This window comes from Mixophyes fleayi, chromosome 2 (genome assembly GCF_038048845.1).
Source record: "Mixophyes fleayi isolate aMixFle1 chromosome 2, aMixFle1.hap1, whole genome shotgun sequence".
In the NCBI taxonomy this organism is placed as follows: Eukaryota; Metazoa; Chordata; class Amphibia; order Anura; family Limnodynastidae; genus Mixophyes; species Mixophyes fleayi.
The window spans coordinates 80,874,429-80,893,369 of record NC_134403.1 but is presented as its reverse complement, the minus strand read 5'-3'; the positions used below and the strand labels follow the sequence as shown (position 1 = coordinate 80,893,369).

General features: G+C 42.8%; 1 protein-coding gene across 2 annotated transcripts in view; it reads left to right on the top strand.

The window, feature by feature from the left end:
• GLI1 (GLI family zinc finger 1) overlaps positions 1–5,546 on the top strand; it is a 109,759-nt gene extending 104,213 nt beyond the window's left edge. For both annotated transcript variants that reach the window (XM_075199379.1, XM_075199380.1), the window contains exon 12: positions 309–5,546. In XM_075199379.1, coding sequence (XP_075055480.1) covers positions 309–2,752 — 2,444 coding nt within the window. In that variant the 3' untranslated portion in view covers positions 2,753–5,546. The remainder of the gene's footprint in view (positions 1–308) is intronic.
• Positions 5,547–18,941: the final 13,395 nt, after the last annotated feature.

Here is an 18,941-nt window from a genome sequence, read left to right as displayed (position 1 = left end):
ATGGAGAGCCCCAGTATACTTGTCAGTGACAATGACAATTGGCCTAGGAGAGGAACATTAACATCATCTAGATGCATCTGGGGAAAGTAACATTTTATGTTAACATTGTAAATTCCACCCAATACTAGATTTTAAGTTTTGGAATTCTTTCTTAAGTATGTTTGATCTGACTTTAGAAGAATGTTATCTTCTCTTCCTAATCCTTACCAACTAGTATTGATATCGCTAGGAAACATTGTTATATCTGTAAAGTACTCTTATAATAATAAATATACAAATAAGTTGTTAATTTATTGTATTTTTTACAGCTTCTCAGGGAGAGTTACACGGTATGTGTGGTCCGCTTGGTATGGCCCACAGCAATCACATCATGGAGTTGTCATCTAGTGACCATATGAAGCTGAATGACAGGCGTAATAGTACAACAAGTACAATGAGTTCAGCTTATACAGTGAGCCGTAGATCTTCAGTGGTGTCCCCATATCTTTCAAACCAGAGATCTGATGTTGGGAACATGGTAGATACATATGATCAAATTACGTCAGATACATCAAGACATTCCAATGCCACTGGTCTTCCAGGTCTGACTCCAGCTCAGCAATACAGACTAAAGGCAAAATATGCTGCAGCTACTGGTGGTCCTCCACCTACACCTCTTCCTAATATGGAGAGAATGGGTTCAAATAATCGGATGACTTTTGCTACCAGTGATTACCATGGGTCAACTATCTCTTCCATGCTAGCTAACAATACCCAAAGAAGACATAGCAACAATGAATACCACAGTTATGGTACAGGAATTATTCATCCAGCCCAGGCTCCAGGGGCTGGAATAAGAAGAGCTAGTGATCCTGCAAGACCTGGGGGAGATCCTCAGGTAATACCCAAAGTCCAGCGGTTCAAGAGTATGTCTAACATGAACACATCAATGATGGGAAGACAAACTCTTGGTCAACAGCAACATTATGGAGGCTCTGATGCAAACCTACAATTACATATTTTTTCACCCCGGCCACCCAGCATCAGTGAGAATGTGTTTATGGAGACAACTAGCACAGATGGACCATCTCACAATAAGGAACAGAATTTGATGGCCAATAATCAAATGCAGCAATATATGAACTATCAGGGCTCTCAAATGACTGCTCCCAATAACCAGATGAATTTTAACCCACAACTTCATGGGTTAGATATTCAAAACCAAAATGCATATTCTAGTTCTCAGAGAGCTATGGGCAATATACATATACATCCAGACAGCCATTCCAGCCAGAGCAATGCTTTGAGTCACTCAGATTTCAACCAGTGCCAAATGACAGCTCACAGCCAGTCTTTCCATAATACAAGGCAAATGACCAGTAGCTCTAGTTTACCAGTGCAGTGGCATGAGGTAAGCTCAGGAACGATGGACATGTCTGATGGCCAAACTTCAAACCATCAGGCGATACAACCAAATGTGTCACCAGGAAACCAATGTCACAGCCAATACTCCAATCCAGTATCAGAGACAAACAAACAGATTTCTCTTGTAAATAGTAATTCATGTCAACAACAGAATATATATGTTAATAATCAAAGATATAACCACTTAGGCCAGGTACAGATCAAACCAGAACAGCAATTTCATCAGTCCATGCCCTCCATGATGTCCTGTCAAAACATGAAGCATCATTCAGTGCAACATCATGCTTTCAACCAGTCAAACACTATGGCCATATCTCCAGGGAATACAAACTGTGATTACCAAGGACAACAGGACAGCCAACAAAGCACTTGCTACAATGTTAGCCTTAACCCAAGCATGCTGAGCCCTCAAGGGCGTAGGTCACAGACACCTATGATGCAAGTGAAGGAGATGATGGTGAGAAATTATGTTCAATCCCAACAAGCACTAATGTGGGAGCAGCAGCCAAAAAATATGCCAATGATGAACAGCCCTAGGGAGGATGTTGACACAGGCCAGAGCCAACACAAGAGTACACCTGATGCCCAGGCATACATGAGTCCTAAATACATGAATTACCAAGGTAAGCAAACACAGAACAGCTTATTGTTGAGTCCAAACTCACATGAACGCCAATCAAGTCACCCTAAAACCATAAGAAGTCCAGGAAATCAGAGTTACATATTAGACATGGTGCCCCATCCCCCTTGTGGTCCAAAGCCTGTTAGCCGGCAGCACAGTATAACCAGCCAGTCGACATATGTGGGCAGTCCGCCTCAGCTTAGTCCATCTTACCATTCAGCTGAATCCAGTCCAAGGAGAGTGGTTAATCTGCCGTCCATTCACTCCCAATCAGACACTAATGACACCACTGGCATGATGTATTACTCAGGGCATGTTGAAATGCATCATGGCAAATCAGGAACCCAAAAGCTTGCCCCACCACTAAATCACCATCAAAGTAGCTGTGATGGACATCAGCAAGGACAGTACAATTCTAACCTGGGTTTCCCGAAGACAGACTCAATGCCATACAGCAGCTCATGTCCAGCATCCAATCCTTTAGACAGTCTGGATTTGGAAAACACTCAGATTGATTTTGCTGCCATCATTGATGATCCTGATCCGACATTACTGATCCCCGGTAATTTAACTCCAAGTGGTCTACCAGGATCTTGTCAACCTTCCTCACATTTGGGCACACCGCGTAATCCTGCAGCTATGGTTCCAAATATGGCTGTGGCAGACCTGAACTCCATGCTGTCATCTTTAGCTGGCGAGAATAAGTTCCTCAACACTATATCTTGAGCACTCTAGAGCTTCAGTGAAAGGGACATTTATGACAACTGCCCAGATCAAACTGATCACACAATGGTGCAGCGCTTGCTCATTATCCTGACATATATTTGAAAATGCTGGGACTTTATAATACAGTGTGCTTAAATAAAATGCACAGAAATGTACACTTGATTAATCCAGTAAATCTATTTCTATAATTATTTGTTGTCTTTTTGTCATGGACATTTTAAGTATGACAAAATTTGCACATGCTCTATACATTCATTTTTGTAATATGACTGTACAATTTAGGATAGTCTTGGATTACCTATTTACTAAACACAAATCATAACACTTTTCTATCTAGCTAAGCAGAATTTTTATTCAGTTTTAACAAAGTTGCAATTTTGTCAGGTTGAACCACAGCATAACTTCGTTTGGTCAGGGATACAAAACCTGTGGCTCTTCAGCTCGTATTAAACTACACATTTTTTATACTCTGAAACTGAGTGACAGAAGAACTTGCGGCTAAATGAGATGTGGAATATCACAAGTTGCCTTATTGAGCACTTGTTGGCAACAGATAATGAGGCAGTTATTTTGAGGGCTGAATTAATATTCATATGAACGTGGCCTAACAATTTATTTGGGAACAGATTTAGAGATAGAATTGGGTGCAAATGGAGGATTTTGCAGCCAATCAAACAACTGAAAGCAGGACACAGCCACACCTGCTCCAAAAAAGAGGGTGTGACTACATCACATTAGGCTCATGGCCATGACACAACTACAGTGACCACACCCCCAGGACATTTCTAATGCTTCTGAGAAGCGCTAGGTCGACCCAGGCAAAAAGAACTTGAATTGCCTGCACACCAGAGGCAGTGTGGCACCTACTTATCTAGGTTAGCAGAGACATACCTCCCAAATGCCTCTTGCTGGAACAACTGTGCTAACTGGGACAATTCGAAACAATCCTGCCAAAATCGCAATAGTTGGGAGATGTGAATGGGTACAAATAATACAAGCTCTCTTTCTATGCAGGAGAAAATCTACGTGCTCTTGCACACACATTCTGGCCAGCTCTATTTTTATAAAGCATTTAAGAGTTGGTCTAGGTCATGCCCTCACACAACTATAAATCAGGTTGTGTATTTTACATTTGACCCCCTGCAGCACAAAATGGTTTTCATACATGCAAAAATTGTACCCAGTAGCTGGATTTGCTCCTAACTCTAAATCAAATTGCCTCATGCCTCAGTGATGTCATTTAGTGAATTTATAGATTGTATTCTCATGAATATTTTAGCTCACAAAATGGCTGCCTACACCATCTGTAGGTAAAAGGTGTTCTTTAACCTCTCATTAGGTGAATGAGATTTGAGTGTTAATTAATTCAGTTACAGCTTTTGAGGATATGCCAGTCACAGTATATGGCTATCATTCACCATACATGACACTGCTTATGTGCCTTCTGATCAAAGAAACACCTTATTATAGAAACATAATTCTACCTCCTACTGTTAATGTTAAGGCTCGTTTTACTGTGTGTTACAAACATATCCACTCCACAAACCTGTATTTTGGGATATTTTATTGAAAGGGAAGTAACTACCTCCCAACTTCTAGATTTGGGCACAGTCATGTCACACAAGGACGTGTCCATACCACACCGTGCTGGAACGTGGCAATCCCGATCCGCGGATGGTGTGGCAGTCCCCTCAAACCAGGACTATCCCACTTCAATCGGGACAGTTGGGAGGTGTGGAAATGTACCCTATCTCAAAAATAGATAGCAATTGAACATTGCCTCCATTGGTAACTCAATATAAAAATTATAGTATAATATAATGACTAATGAACTTTACCAAACTATGCCATTCGGACAAAGCATCTCTGACATGGGTACAGCCTTGCTTTTCAAAATAGAAATATTTCATAATAATGTCCTTAAACTATATCTGACATTGTTTTAATAGTAAAGTGACCCAGTTTGACTCAATTAATAGTGCTCTCATCGATAGACACCCCCATCATGATTTGCCTCTGAAAGGTGCACTATTTGTGCTTCCTAACTGTATGAGACATCCGATCAAATAGCTTTGAAGGTTAAAGTTTTATAAATGCTTTTCCAAGCATTGAAGCTGCATTAAAAGGTATCAATATCATACATCCCAACATTGGAATGTTTTTCTTATAAGCAGTCCACTACAAACCACCTACATACAGTGCATTTGTATCTGATATTAAGGCACACTTACACAGTATAGAAGTCATTTAGTGCTAAACCAATATTCATAACAATGTAGCCTATCAATTTACTAGGAACTCCATCTCCATTCTATAGTTCAAAGGTCAATAATTGAAAGAATGTCTTCCAGAAAAGTGAATCCGTATGAGAAGTGGTAGATTTGAGGTTTTATAAAATATGAAATAGATTGTAGGTGAGTGAAGATTGATGTTAGCCATGGCTGCCCCTACAAAGTAAAAAATAAAAATGTCTAAAGCAATACCAAAGAACATGTCTTCTAATAAAATCATACCTTTTCTTTATGCTATTGTATATTTCATTTTTACTGTATTTGGGGGGGAAAAAGAGATATATAAGTATAATGTAGAAAGTAGGAGTGATTCCTCAGCTATAACGCTATAACTTTCTTGTTTCTGATCTACATTCAAACGTTTAAAGAATGTTTTATGTAAAAAAATAAAACAAACAAAAAGTTTATTTTTATCAGCTTTACGGAAGCTTGTAAATCCCTTTCTTATTTGTACAGTGTGTATTTTTATATTTGTAAATTCATTTTGCTAGCCTTTTTCATAATAAGACAATAAAATGTCTCATTTGTCAGTTGTGTTTTCTTTAATACATATATAAATGTTTAATATAAGTTCATTGTACATAGCGTATCTTAGAATGGTAAGTCACCCTAAAGACTTCAAAAGATCCATAATCATTTTAGGATGTTTCTACTATAATACATATTAAGACCTATTTATAAATCAGAAAAAATTTGAACCCCCAGAGAAGCGCAGTTTTAACTTGCAAAATAATATCAAGCGGACTACTTGTGTACTATGGGTATAGGGTTGTGTAAATGCTCTCAAATAGATTTTGTGCAAGGTATTAAAAAAAGGTGTGAATATATATGCACAAAATCGCATACCAGTCCATCAGGGATGCCAAGGGAAGTGGGGGGGGAGCAGGTACAAAGTACCGGGGCCCGGGTAAGCCTGGGGGCCCTGGCCTGCCTGTGTAGTGGGAGGAACAACCATCCTGGTGTGGCCAGCCCCTCATCAGCTATGGAAGGGACCCCAATAAGTGGCTGTACGGGGGCCCAAAATTTCTCTTGTTGACTTCCATATACACCTTACTGATATATTCAGTATTTCAGGAAAAAATAGTAAAGTGAGTGATACATGTAAAAATCCTTAGAAAATAGTTTTCCCCCCACAAACCGAGTGATGTCATGCTGCTTGTCCATTATTGTTATTGTTATTATCACTATCAATTATAAGGTACCACTAAGGTCCGCAGCGCAGTACAATGGGGAGTAGACAAAACAACGATGAATAACATATTGTCTGGAGAACATTATGGTGCTCAGCAAAATGACACCAAATTACTCAGGACACAATGGTGACAGGGACAAGCTGGAGGCAGACCAGTATGAGATGAGCCTATGCACAGGAACATAAGGGCAATGTACAGACAAAGAGGCAAAGTAGTGGGAGACATAAGAAACCAGGCAGAAGGTGACAGGGGTGTGCAGGTGAACGGGATAGGAGTAGTCAGGAAAACAAAAATAGAGGGCCCTGCCCATGAGAGCATACAATCTAAAGGGGAACTGTGTAATGCATAGTAGCCTGGTACCTGTCTGATCTCCAGCAGCTTGTGTACAATTGCTATAGGTAGATGACAGGAAAGTGTTACCTTTGGGTCTAGCCTAGCTCTTCTGAAGTTCCCCCCTCACACACAAGAGCAGATGCACGCAGCATCCGTTCACTGCTGCTCTGTTGTGTACAGTGTACAGAGTAATTACTTCCCAACTTTCCAACAGTCAGGATAAAGGTGCTGAATGCCTGGATAGTGGGACAGACCTTAAATCAAGACTGTCCCGTCTAAATCGGGACAATTGAGAGTAATGACTACCAACCTCTTCCTCTTAATATACCAGTTTTCATCTCTTCATATAAAAGACTTTGATCCTTGATATACACCAACCTGCTCCCCATAATTATACAAGCCTGTGTCCCATCCCCCCCTCTATTCCTGTACATGCTAGTCCCTGCACCATTACCTGGGACTTGGGTTCATAGGAGCCAGGTTCACAGACAGTGAATGTTCCCGGTGAACGTCCAGAGGGTTCCAGTGACGCTCCCGCAGGGTATGCCCACCAACACGGGGATGGCTTCCTAAGCAACTCTTTACTATCACTGGGTAGTAAATGTGGGAAGATACGATACTCTGTCTAGGAACAGAGGAAATTCAGAAGACGCAGTGTCATCAGGTAGTGTGACCTGAGCGGCTGATATCAGTCCCGGGTCAGCACTCACATGGAAAAAACACCAGTTTGCAGGAATCTATGACTTGCAAACTGGATTTGTTCCAGGGTAAAGGATTGCTAGCAACAGCAGGAGGGATAGGCAGCAAGCCTCCCGAATATGCAGAGGCAGAGGAAAGTGATAGTATTTTCACTTTCCCTGCCCCCAAAAAAACCAGAGCAGTGCACGAGTACGGGGACACGCACCTGTCAATCATGGTCATGTGGGCGCGTCAGAGCACTGCTGATCAGATTTTTTGGAAGATCGCTGGTGGCAAACCAGTCCTAGAAAGCGAAAGTGTAAAATAAAGAAAAAAGGTAACCCTGTGGTCTGACAGTTCTTGCGCCTTTAAATTGTGGAGAAAGACCAAAGACACCTATGTTCTTAGAAACAACAATTTATTTGAACTTAACAGACAACTTATGGTAACAGTTTATATACTGCTGTTAGAACTAGGAGAGAGAGAAACTTGAAAAACAACTTTGGCTTCAAAATTTAGGAAAGAATTGTAAAGCCGGGTAATAAATTACTTCTGTTCCTTATTGGTGGCTGCCTGGGCTTCTTTTTGTCCCTTGCTGCACCTAGAGGGATGATAGAAGGAAATAATATTAATAACCAAACATAGAGGCTCCAGAGGATGCAACAGTTCTAGCAAAAAGAAGAAAGGGTGGGAGCTGTTGATAGGTGCCAATCCCGTTCCCTAAAACAAATCCAGTTTGCAGGTCATAGATTCCTGTTTTGTTCGTTGGGAGGCTTTCCACCTAGCAACAGCAGGAGGGCAGGCTACCACATATCTGGTGGTTGCTCTGAGAAACTCGATTTTTTTGGAGATTGGTTGGTCTCCAATAATGCTTAGCAAAGATACGAGCTGAGGACCATCTAGCTGCTAGCATAATTGTCTACAATGATATGCCTTTAGCTGCTGTTTTTGTGGCTGCTACCCCCTGTAGGGAGTGGCTTCTGAATTGGTTTTAACTATCCCTGCCTCTTTCATGGTCGCCACAATTCATCCTCTGATAATAGAGGATCGTGCAGGGTGAAAATGTTTTCTACAAGTAAGGAAAAGCTGGGAGATATTGTCTCCCATGGGAGCTGTCAGATCTAAGTAGGAGGATAGGCACAAAGCCACACAAATGTTAGGCTCTGAAGAGTTATATATAACAGCAAATTCAACTATGGAAATATTGAAAGATGAAGTCTTAATGCGACCTTTTAGATTGGTGTGTATGAGGGTCAGTTCAGCTTCTCTACTGCTATGGCTAGAGCCAACAGAGATGCCAACTTACCGAATAAATAACCAATGTTGGAGTCTGTCTCCCATGTAGCTAGGAAGGAGAGAAAAAGCTTAATATCCCAAGTGTGAGAGTATTTTGGTTAGTTTGGTCTTGAAAAGTATATACCTCATAACAAATGGAGATATAGTTAGTTATCTGTTAAGTTTGGGATCAAGATATCTAAAGCAGAACCGTATGAGCTGATGGTAGCAGATGCTAGGCCTGATTCATATTTAGAAGCTAAGAAGTCTAATGCTAAATAAATTAGTGATGCCTGGTGAGAGGGATTCCCTTGAGATCGCCAGAGGTCAAACTCTTTAATAATTGCACAGTATCTAGCTCTCGTTCGGAGACTTAAAGAGGCATTAATTAAATCTTTTGTGGGGGATGCAAGGGCTACGTTCGTTAACAACCTAGTAATATTGTCATCCACATACATTGGGGAAGTGTCTCTAGTAAGTCTAGGGTTCCATGGAAGCAGTCCTTGAATAACCCTAGGTGAATCTTCGGCCATATACGTAACTGGATGATCAGAGGGAACCAGACTCTAAATGGCCATACAGGATACACCACCACTATTTGCGGTACCAGGTCCACCCTGATTTTTGGAAGGACCTTTAGAAGAAGTGTAGGGGGAGGGAATGCATAGGGGTGAGTTAGATCCATCCAAGGGAAAGACATGGCATTCAACCTCCATACTCCTTTCATAGATATTCTGGATGAAAAGCATGAGATCTGGGCATTCATGGGGCTGGCAAAAAGGTCTATATCTAGGTCTCTGAAAGTGTGAACTATTTTCTGGAAGACTTTTCTTTTCAGTGCCACTGAGTCTAGGGTAATTCTTTTGTGGGATAGGGAATCTGTTAGTTCGTTCAGTTCCCCTGGAATGCAAGTTGCAGTCAGGATTATGTCTCTCTGAACTGCCCAGTCCCAAACTTGTGCTTCTTTGCATAGGGATATTGACTTGGTGCCCCCCATTCTGTTTATATATGATACTGCGAACGTTTTGTCCAAGCACAGGTGGACAGAGACCCCTTTTAAGTGGCTGGGAACTAGAGCTTTCAGAATCAGTTTCTCTGCTCGTAGTTCCAGTACATTTATGAACAACCTGGATTCTTCGGGTGACCAGGTGCCTCTTGCTGCTTTCTCTTGTGTGAAACCTCCCCAACCTGTCAGGGAAGCATCTGTGGTGATTGTCATAAATGGAGGAGTGTCTAGAAGGGGGCGAAGAGGAGGTCAAGGGAGACTGTCCCATTTGGACAGCTCTCTTTTTACTCTCCCGGAGAGATGAATGATGTCTGACCAGGTAAAGTGGGCATGAATTAAAGTTCTCAGGAGACCTTGTGACTCTCTGCATAACAGAAGCACATGTCGAAAGCCATGGGATATTGCAATCATCTTCCCAATAAATCTTGGTAAGTTGCAGAGAGACAATATGCACTTTTTTCAGTTTTTTGAATGCATTTCTTTGTGTCTAGCCATTTTCCTGGTGGTACTGCTACAGAAAAAGAATGAGTATTTAGGCCGATCCCGAGAAATGTGATGGTCTTAGAAGGGGTCAGTTCCAACTTTGGGATGTTCACAATGAACCTGATGTTTGCTAACAGAGAAAGGGTTAAGTCCCTGTGTCTCAAAAGGGTATCTATGTCTGAGTAGACTAATAGCATGTCATTTAGGTAAATGATACATTCAGGCGCTCCCATTAGGCAAGGTTAGGCAGTTGCCTAGGGCGCCGGGCTCTGCAGGGCACCTCGAATTAAAAAGCAATTACTATTGTAGTTTAAAACTGTGTGTCGACCGCTGAGCATACCTTAAATGGCCGCCGCACAGCTTAAGATCGATCCCCTCCAACAGCTGATGGGGCGCTCTGTCTCCTCCCCTCCACTCACTGACTGTCAGGTGTGACATCATCATCACGGCCCGACAGTGTCAGTGAGGGACGGGACCCGGCAGAGAGGACCAGCTTTATGGAGCCAAGGTAAGGAAAGATGGGGGGGGGAGTTTTTTACATTGTGCCGGGGGGGATTTTGTTACATAGTGCCGGGGGGGGGGGGGGGGGCGGATTTTGTTACATAGTGCCGGGAGAGGGGCGGATTTTTACATTGTGCATAGGGCGCCAAGGACCCTAGCACCGGTCCTGGATACATTGGACTGTCTGCTGACGGAGATGTGACACCACTGCTTTCATGACTCATGTAACAGTGTAAGGGACGATTGACAGGTCAAAAGCCATAATTGTCCACTGAAATAAGCTGTCTCTCCAATATAATCTGAGAAGGCATCTGTGATTGGGGTGAATTGATATAGTTGGGTCCACCAATTCTAATTTTCCCTGCCGTAGAGCCAGTGCCAGTACTTCGTCTTACTGAGGACTGCAGTTCCTTGAACAAGGAATATGAAATGCCTGGCGTGGGAAACAAATTAAAGCAAGGTTTAACACAGACTGGATTGTTTTTAACAACCACCTGTCTGTGGTAATCTGCTGCCACTCCAAAAATGACTCTCTGAGAGCTTTCTGATGAAGAGGATATATGGGTGAATTACCATAATTGCAGCCTCTCTTAGCGTTGCTCCATGTTTTTGTGGCTGATCCTCTAGTAGCATATTGGGATCTGTGCACAAAACCTCCTCTTTGGGCTCTTCTTGAAGAAAGGGCCTGCTGAAAGGCTCATTCACTTTCTTGAGGTCTGAGAAGGATTTTCGGGCTTTATGACATGCTTTGACTTCTTTTATAAACTGAGGCCAAAAACGGTCTGCATCTGTCAGATTTGGGAACTCCAGAGATTTGGGAGCAATGTCTGCCAAACCTGCTCTGGACAGCCACCTAGACCTACGTGTATTGGGGATGTAGTTAAATGATTGGCCTATGATAAGAGTTGCTCTGTTAATGGCTTTAAGTAGGGCTAGCTTGGACGCCACTAGAGAATCCAAGGAACATCCGGACCCCCCTTCTCTCTCTGCCTTGTCTAACACAAATAACATTGACCCAGCTGCATCTGCTATTTTGTATTGTATCTTCCGTAATGTGCGGACTGTAGTTGTGTCTTTTTTCCCCTACAATAGAGGCTAAAGTTGGGTCAATGTCAGGGGCAAATAATGCCGGTACATCTGGTAACCACAGTACCAACTCATCCTCCCTGATAAGTCGGGGGCGCACCCAGGGGGGGTTTCCTAGTCCCCAGAAACCCCTGTCCTACCTGGGATGCTGTATGATTACAGGGGCTGGCCCCTCTCCCAGGACCAGCCCCTACTGCTTGTAGCTTGGGAGGATCGTCTCCCAGTCAGTCCCCTGCTGTGTGAGCACAGCTTTCTGCCGGCAGTTTGGCCCCGCCCCTTCCTCCCACACAGCCAGCATGGGTGTTATACAGGAGACAGCAGCAGAAGGTAAGAATGTGTGTATGTGTCTGTGTATATGGCAGTTTACATATCTGTGTTTGATCCTGTGTGTGTTTGTGTATGTGTGTCAGTCTGTGCTTATCTGTGTATATGGCAGTTTACATGTCTGTGTGTTTGATTCTGTGTTTGTTTGTTTGTGTATGTGTGTGTCTGTGATTATCTGTTTATATGACAGTTTACATGTCTGTGTTTGATCCTGTGTGTGTTTGTATATGCGTGTGTCTGTGCTTAACTGTGTATGTGGCAGTTTACATGTCTACGTATTTGTGTATATGTGAGTCTGTGCTTGTCTGTGTATGGGACAATTTACATGTCTGTGTGTTTGACACGGTGTGTGTTTGTAGCCACGCCCCTACACATGCTGGTCACGCCCACTGGTATCGTGGCGTGGAAACCCCCCTCATCGAATCCTGCGTTTGCCCCTGTAAGTGTTGGTCTAAAAGCCAGCTGTGCACATTTTTGGACCTCTGAATTGCGTTTTAGGGCCTAGTGTGGGACATATAATTTTGTTGGAGGGGTTTTTACCGCTAATGCCACTCTGGCCATCTGTATCTCACTAAATTCCCCATGCTGGGATGAGGCTGAGATTTTTGTAATCTCCTCTGATTCCCAATCTACAGAAGGAGATTGATCTATTCCCTTTGGGGAAAAATGTGTTGGCTGTGACCCCATATACTGACTACTGGTCCCCTCATGCTGCCAGCTTCGGACAGAGGGATTGTGCCAGCTACGGGCAGAACTGTGCTTGCTCCAAGCACTAGAATGTTGTCTACTATGGGCAGTTCCAGGGAATGCGGGAATATCACCTGAGCAGGCATCCCTGGGGTTAATTTTAGTTTTATTTTTCTTCTTTAACTTTTTATTTGGTGCCTTTGGACTCCCTGAACAGGAAGATGACTTGGCATTCTCAGTTCAGATTTTTTCCACGTCAGAATCTGAAGACTAAGTAGTTTTAAATTCCCTGACAGGAATATTCTGTTTTCTTTTATAAATTAATGTCTCAGGTGAAAAGGAGGACGAAGAAGAGGCAAGTACTGGCCATCTATGAGCTTTCTTCCCCTTTTTACTACCAGCAATAGAGGATAATTGTAGAGAATCTGTCACTGAGAGAGAAACTGTGTTCTCCATTTCAGCTGACAGAAAAATCTGATCAGCAGTGCTCTGGCGTGCCCATGTGACCTATCGTGCACGCAATTCGCAGGAGCGTGTTCCCTCTCACGCGCACTGCACCGGATTTTTTGGGCAGGGGAAGTGAAAATACTTTCACTTCCCTCTGCCTCAGCATATTCGGGAGGCTTGCTGCCTAACCCTCCTGCTGTTGCTAGGTGGCAAGTCGCTTGACAAACAAACAATGAGCTGCTTCTGTAGACGTGTGTGTGTGTGTGTGTGTGTGTGTGTGTGTTTTTGTGTGTGTGTGTGTGTGTATTTAGACTGTAAGCCCCCGGGGCAGAGACTGATGTGAGTGAGTTCTCTGTACAGCGCTGCGGAATTAGTGGCGCTATATAGATAAATGGTGATGATGATGATGTCTTTCCTCCTATCTAGGGGTGCTTGCTTGATTTTTTTAACCCACTGTGTAATATTGCTTGGGTACATCCTATTCGTTAGAGCTGCTATGGCGTTTGAGGAGGAAATAAGCAAATTATACTTACCGATAATTTCCTTGACATACTCCATGGCAGACCCAATATTCCATCCCAGATTATATGTTTATATGTTTTCAGTGACAGCTCTGTTGACCTGACTGAGGGTTAACCCATACATTAGGGTTGCCATGGGGTACTTAAAAAAATTATATAAATAATGGTGAGTATAATTTGCTAATATCTGTTAAACTAGTCTCATTAATACCTTGTTATGTGCAGGATGGAGTCCATTTAGGCGCACCAGTGCAAAGGAAATATTTTATCAGTCGCTTCATTTCCATTGCATAGGTCCACTGACTGTGCTCCCAGCAACCGTTAACCCTATGGCCAGATAACAGCACTTTGGGTGAAACAGTTTTGAAATTTTTACGTATTTATTTTTTGGTTTGTCACTCATACAAAACATTAGCAGCCGAACCACTAGGTGGTGACCAAGTATTATGTTATGCGATTAGATGACCAACATGTTCAAAACTGTTCTTCTAAATATTCAACTCATGTGCACATTTCTCCACAGCATTTGGCCTCAATTGTTCAGAGTACTTCCCCAACCAAACCACTCATTAAAATGAATTGACTGTCATGTCAACTTTATTCATAGACTATAAATTCTGCAAATTGCACATTTAGAAATACAGCGCACAATGGCCATTCTGTGGAAAGGTCACACAAAATGTAACTTAAATATTGTAACACTGGAACTTTTAGGAAATACAATTTGTGTCAAATTTTACAGAGCTTTACTCACCTTCACTATAATAGTATCAGATGTATTACTCAAAATGACAGGACTATTGAATATGATCACTCTTTTCTCTCTGTCTGCATATTCACAAAAGTGTGTGATTCATTAAGGAATGTAAATGCCAATAAGTTACGTATATTGAGTAAAACAAATCTGTGCATGCCCAAAACTGGAGCATACGCCAGAGAACGTAGAAACATTCAATTCATCTTAGACTGCAAAGGACCTTTACTACAGCCTATGTTTTCTGGTGCGGAACAGGGAGGGGAATGGGAGTATTCACGCAGTCAATGTATAGTAAGGGCGTGCCAAGCTCAAATGTGCGCAGCAGTGTCCAATTCAAATCTCAAAGGTACATGATTGTCAGTCGTAACACTTGCACCAGCTACAGGTCTGGTGTAAGTGCCAATTACTAGTGATAACGGCTAAGTATGTATGCTAGAGCATGTGTTTGCAATCAGGAGCTGCTGTAAAAATGTATTTTATGTACAGTAGACATTCATAACATCCTAATAACAGGGACAAAAAAACAACATAGTTTTTGTATTTCTTATTCATTAATGACTATATTATTAACAAGTGACATTAATTGAATTTTTGCTTTTAAATCTGTGCATTCTGCTAGGACTTCCTATTCCACATCTGTTTTGGTCTGTTAGAGCAGAGTGGACCTAGACCTGTATTCATCTACAGATGTTTCTTCAGATCCGCTTCTTGTTGAATACGGAACGTATGCCCAATGTGTGTGTGCGTTTTTTGAAAAAAAAACATTTTTGTTTTGCGTTTGTTAATAAATTAAGCCCACAAAGTTTATAGATATATGTGTTGATATTTCCTTCTTTACCATGTCAAATTAAGCCAGTTACTCCATTTTATTGTCTACAAAGCTGTACTTTGAGAAGTCTGTTTCTTAAAGCTTAGAATATGTGGACTCAGATTGTATCTCTAATGAGGGAATCACTAATGTACATAAAGTAACAGGCTGTTGACAGTAGATTCATTTCTGTTACATGCCATCCAATCGTCCCAATTTAGGTGGGACAGCCTCGGTATGAGGGCGAGTTATTGCCTGTTCACTGCTGAATGTGCAACAAAGGTTTTAGAGGGAAGGGGGGAGCCTGGCAAGCCCCCGTGGTGTGACCACACTCCCAGTGGGATGTGGATACACCCCTTATCCAGAGGCCGTCTACATAAATATTGAGAGGTATGCTGTCACATAGGTGTCAACATTACAAAGTATATCTTTAAAAACACCTATTGCTCCATTTGTTATTGCTATTTATCATACTTTCAACATTTATGATAACTGAAGAGATGCATAGCGATGAATGCACTTAAACCCCAGGCTTGTTGGCTCCCATTGCACTTACCTTCAGGAGTTAACATTTTCCCTGGATTGTTTTGAATTTATATCCAATAACCTGCCACAGTTCTCCCTCTTTTGCTTCACAAAATCGAAGGGATACATTACTGTCTCTGATTTGTTGCTCTTGTATTCCATAGTGTTTTCCTGTATTTGGCTTTGTCCTTGTCTATCTTCCTATCATCTTGTTCTTTTTCATCCCCCTCCTCTCCATCTCTCTTGTCAGTTTTGCACTTAAATCCTCATCTTCCTTTCCTTCCATTTACTCTATTATCCTCAGCTCCCCTCCTTCAGCATTGTCATCCATCCCCTACCAGCTGTTTTCCTCTCATCACTCTACTTGATCTGCCATTTTCTCACCCTGTCCCACCAATGTCGCTTGGCTGTCCCTTGCACCACACAGTTCTCACCCTCCTGCCCCTGCTTGTCATAAAAGGTTGATCTCCCCCCCTCCTGCCCACTATTTTCATTGCCTCACCCCCCCCCCCCCCCCTCCATAACAGTTCTGGTGCCTGCAGTGTCAGGGCATCGGACATCTACAGGCAATGACTAGTTACCAGCAGCTGCTGGGTCCCCATTTGCAACTGTTGACCCCACTCATCTGTTCAGCATCCACACTCCCAATCCCACTAAGTTTTCACCATGTCCCCCATTTCATTATCTATTTACCAGTCAGTCTCTGCCCCCCACCTTTATCTCAGGAGCCTTTCCACCCTCTATGATTATAACGCCCTGTAGCTGGCCACGCCACGGTCAGTTCCTCCATCGTCCACGGGACACCCGCTTCCATATCACACTCGTCATGTCCCCATTCATGGTGCTCTCAACTGTTTCTCCCCTGGTCCCCTGCCCTGCCAATCTCCCTATTTTTTCCAACCCCAACCCCTTCCACCACTCTGAGCTTCCTACAATACCCCTCACTCTTCCTCTGCCAGTGAATTCTCTTTCCCTCCCTCTGTCTTTCTCCCGAATTTCACCCTTCCTAGTTTTCAGGTGCATTCCAGACAATCACCATACCCTGAACCAATGGCCTCAACAGTTTTATCCTGCTGGTGTATTTCACAGTCAGCAGCACTCCATTCAAACTATCATGCGTTAGCCTCATCTGTCCCATTGCAGCACGCCCCTGTTTTCCCTGGTGTTCAACAACAGTGTTCAGCGCTTCTGCGGCAGGACCCTCTCTCCATCATAAGCGAGAGATCTGGATGGCAGTGCAGCAAGCTAACATGTCAGTGCTTGAGGTGATTACGTATAAGAAGTCTCCTGCGCAAAGCTGACTGAGTTTGTCATTTATTGGTAGAAACAAGTGTTTCTCCTTTAATAATTCACAGTGTGGTAAGGGCACGCTTGCTTGCACTGCTGAGTTTACACACTGCCATGAAATACACCAGAGGGTCGGGCCTATATGCCACTAGTAGAGGGGCACAGGGCGCTCCTGCTAAGGCCTCTTCTCCTATTGTAGCTTATTGGTTTCGTTGTAGCCTGACAAAGAACAGGCGTTTCTCCTGTTGCAGGGTTTTAAGGAGGGCTTCAAGTTGCCCAAAGCAGGGACTATGCGGGCAATGAATACAAAGAAATTTAGATCTATTTATGCACACCCCTACATCCTCGTGGATAAAATACAAAAAGAAGTTGATTTAGGCCGCATGTGTGGTCCATTCCCTTCCCACTCTAGATGTGCTGATTGTTTTGTCTGTAGGTGTTGGACTCAAAAAGGCCCCAGGTAAATTTCATCTGATCCAGCACTTATCCTTTCTAGATGGCGGTTCGGAAAATAATACCATTAACCCACACTAAAGTAGTTTACCAGACCTTTGAGTTTGACCTGAGTTTAGTGAGGAAATTCGGCAAGGGAGCATTGCTGGCGAAGGTTGAAATAGAATCGGGCTTGCACCTCCTCTTATTGCACCCTTCAGATTTATGGGTTTTCAAACGCCAATGATTTGTTCATACATAGGTGTCTTTCCATGGGGAGCTTTATATTGTGCCCCTACTTTGAACGTTTCAGTACGTTTTTACACTGGTGCATAGAAGCGGGCACAAGTCATCCAGGAGTGGCTCACTAACTGGAGGATTTCCTTATCATTGACTCCCACAACTTCCTGCAATGTGGCAAGGTTTTATCCAATACCTGGGCCCTGTTCCAGGTGCTTGAAGTGCCGATTGCGCATGATAAGACTGAAAGCCCATTGTCCATCCTGGGCATCCAAATTGACACTATAGTGGGTGTCTGCTTAAGGGTCTCTTATTTTTACTTACTTTTTTGTCAGAAATCACAGAGTGTGACGGCCTGTGTGACTAAGTTCCATTGACAAATTTAATGGGATGCGCATATGGCCAGCATCTGTAGTGTCCAGCCATGAGCTTCAGTTATACATGGACTCGGCAGGTTCTAAGGGTTTGGGGGCCTACCTCGACCTTGGCCCTCAAAATAAGTTTCATCAGGCATAGTTACTAAGCTCTTAGTGTTAGAGCTTTTCCCATCATGTGGTTATTGAGCTCTGGGCTCCGCAATGGAGACACAACCAGATCACACTATTTGTTTGGTTGCACTGATTAGGGCTTACGTGTTGGCTACACATGTTAGTGGGAATGTTTGGTTTCTACATCTTGACTCTGCGCCTCTTACCAAATACCAATTTGGGTTTTGAGGCCAGAATGGGTGTAGTCTCTCTGGCGCCATAAGTTAGCACCTGGGACTCAGAGCCGGTTGGCCAGCCCTATATTTTTTTGTATAGTATTAGCTTGGTAGTTGAACTTGCATTGCTTTCTTCTCCACCGTTATTTATACAATAAAACTGTGACCTTAGTTTGCCAAAATTAAAAAATGTGTCTTGTCTTATTTCAAGTATTAAGTAGGTATCTTTACTATATAAGGGGTAGAAGGTGAATGTGCAGAGGGAGAATATCAGCTGTTTGGCGTATAAAGATTGTAAAATTTACACAATTATTCATTCATTGCTATATTTCCCTTACCCGATCTACACTTTTAATTTACCCTTTCTAACTTTAAACATTTTTTTAAGTGTAGCACCAGCAACCTGAGCCGGCTACACAAGCACTTTAAATACATTCCCTGCTGGCAGAGAACTATATCTCCCAGCATGCATTGGGGAGGGGGGAGTGTGTGCAGGAGCCGTTACAAACGGCAGTTGGAGATTCTGAGAGGCACTAAGGGAGACAGACATCCTGAGGTATCTCCAGCAGCCTGTCAGATAGAGAGTAATGGGAGTCTGAGATGTCTGAGAGA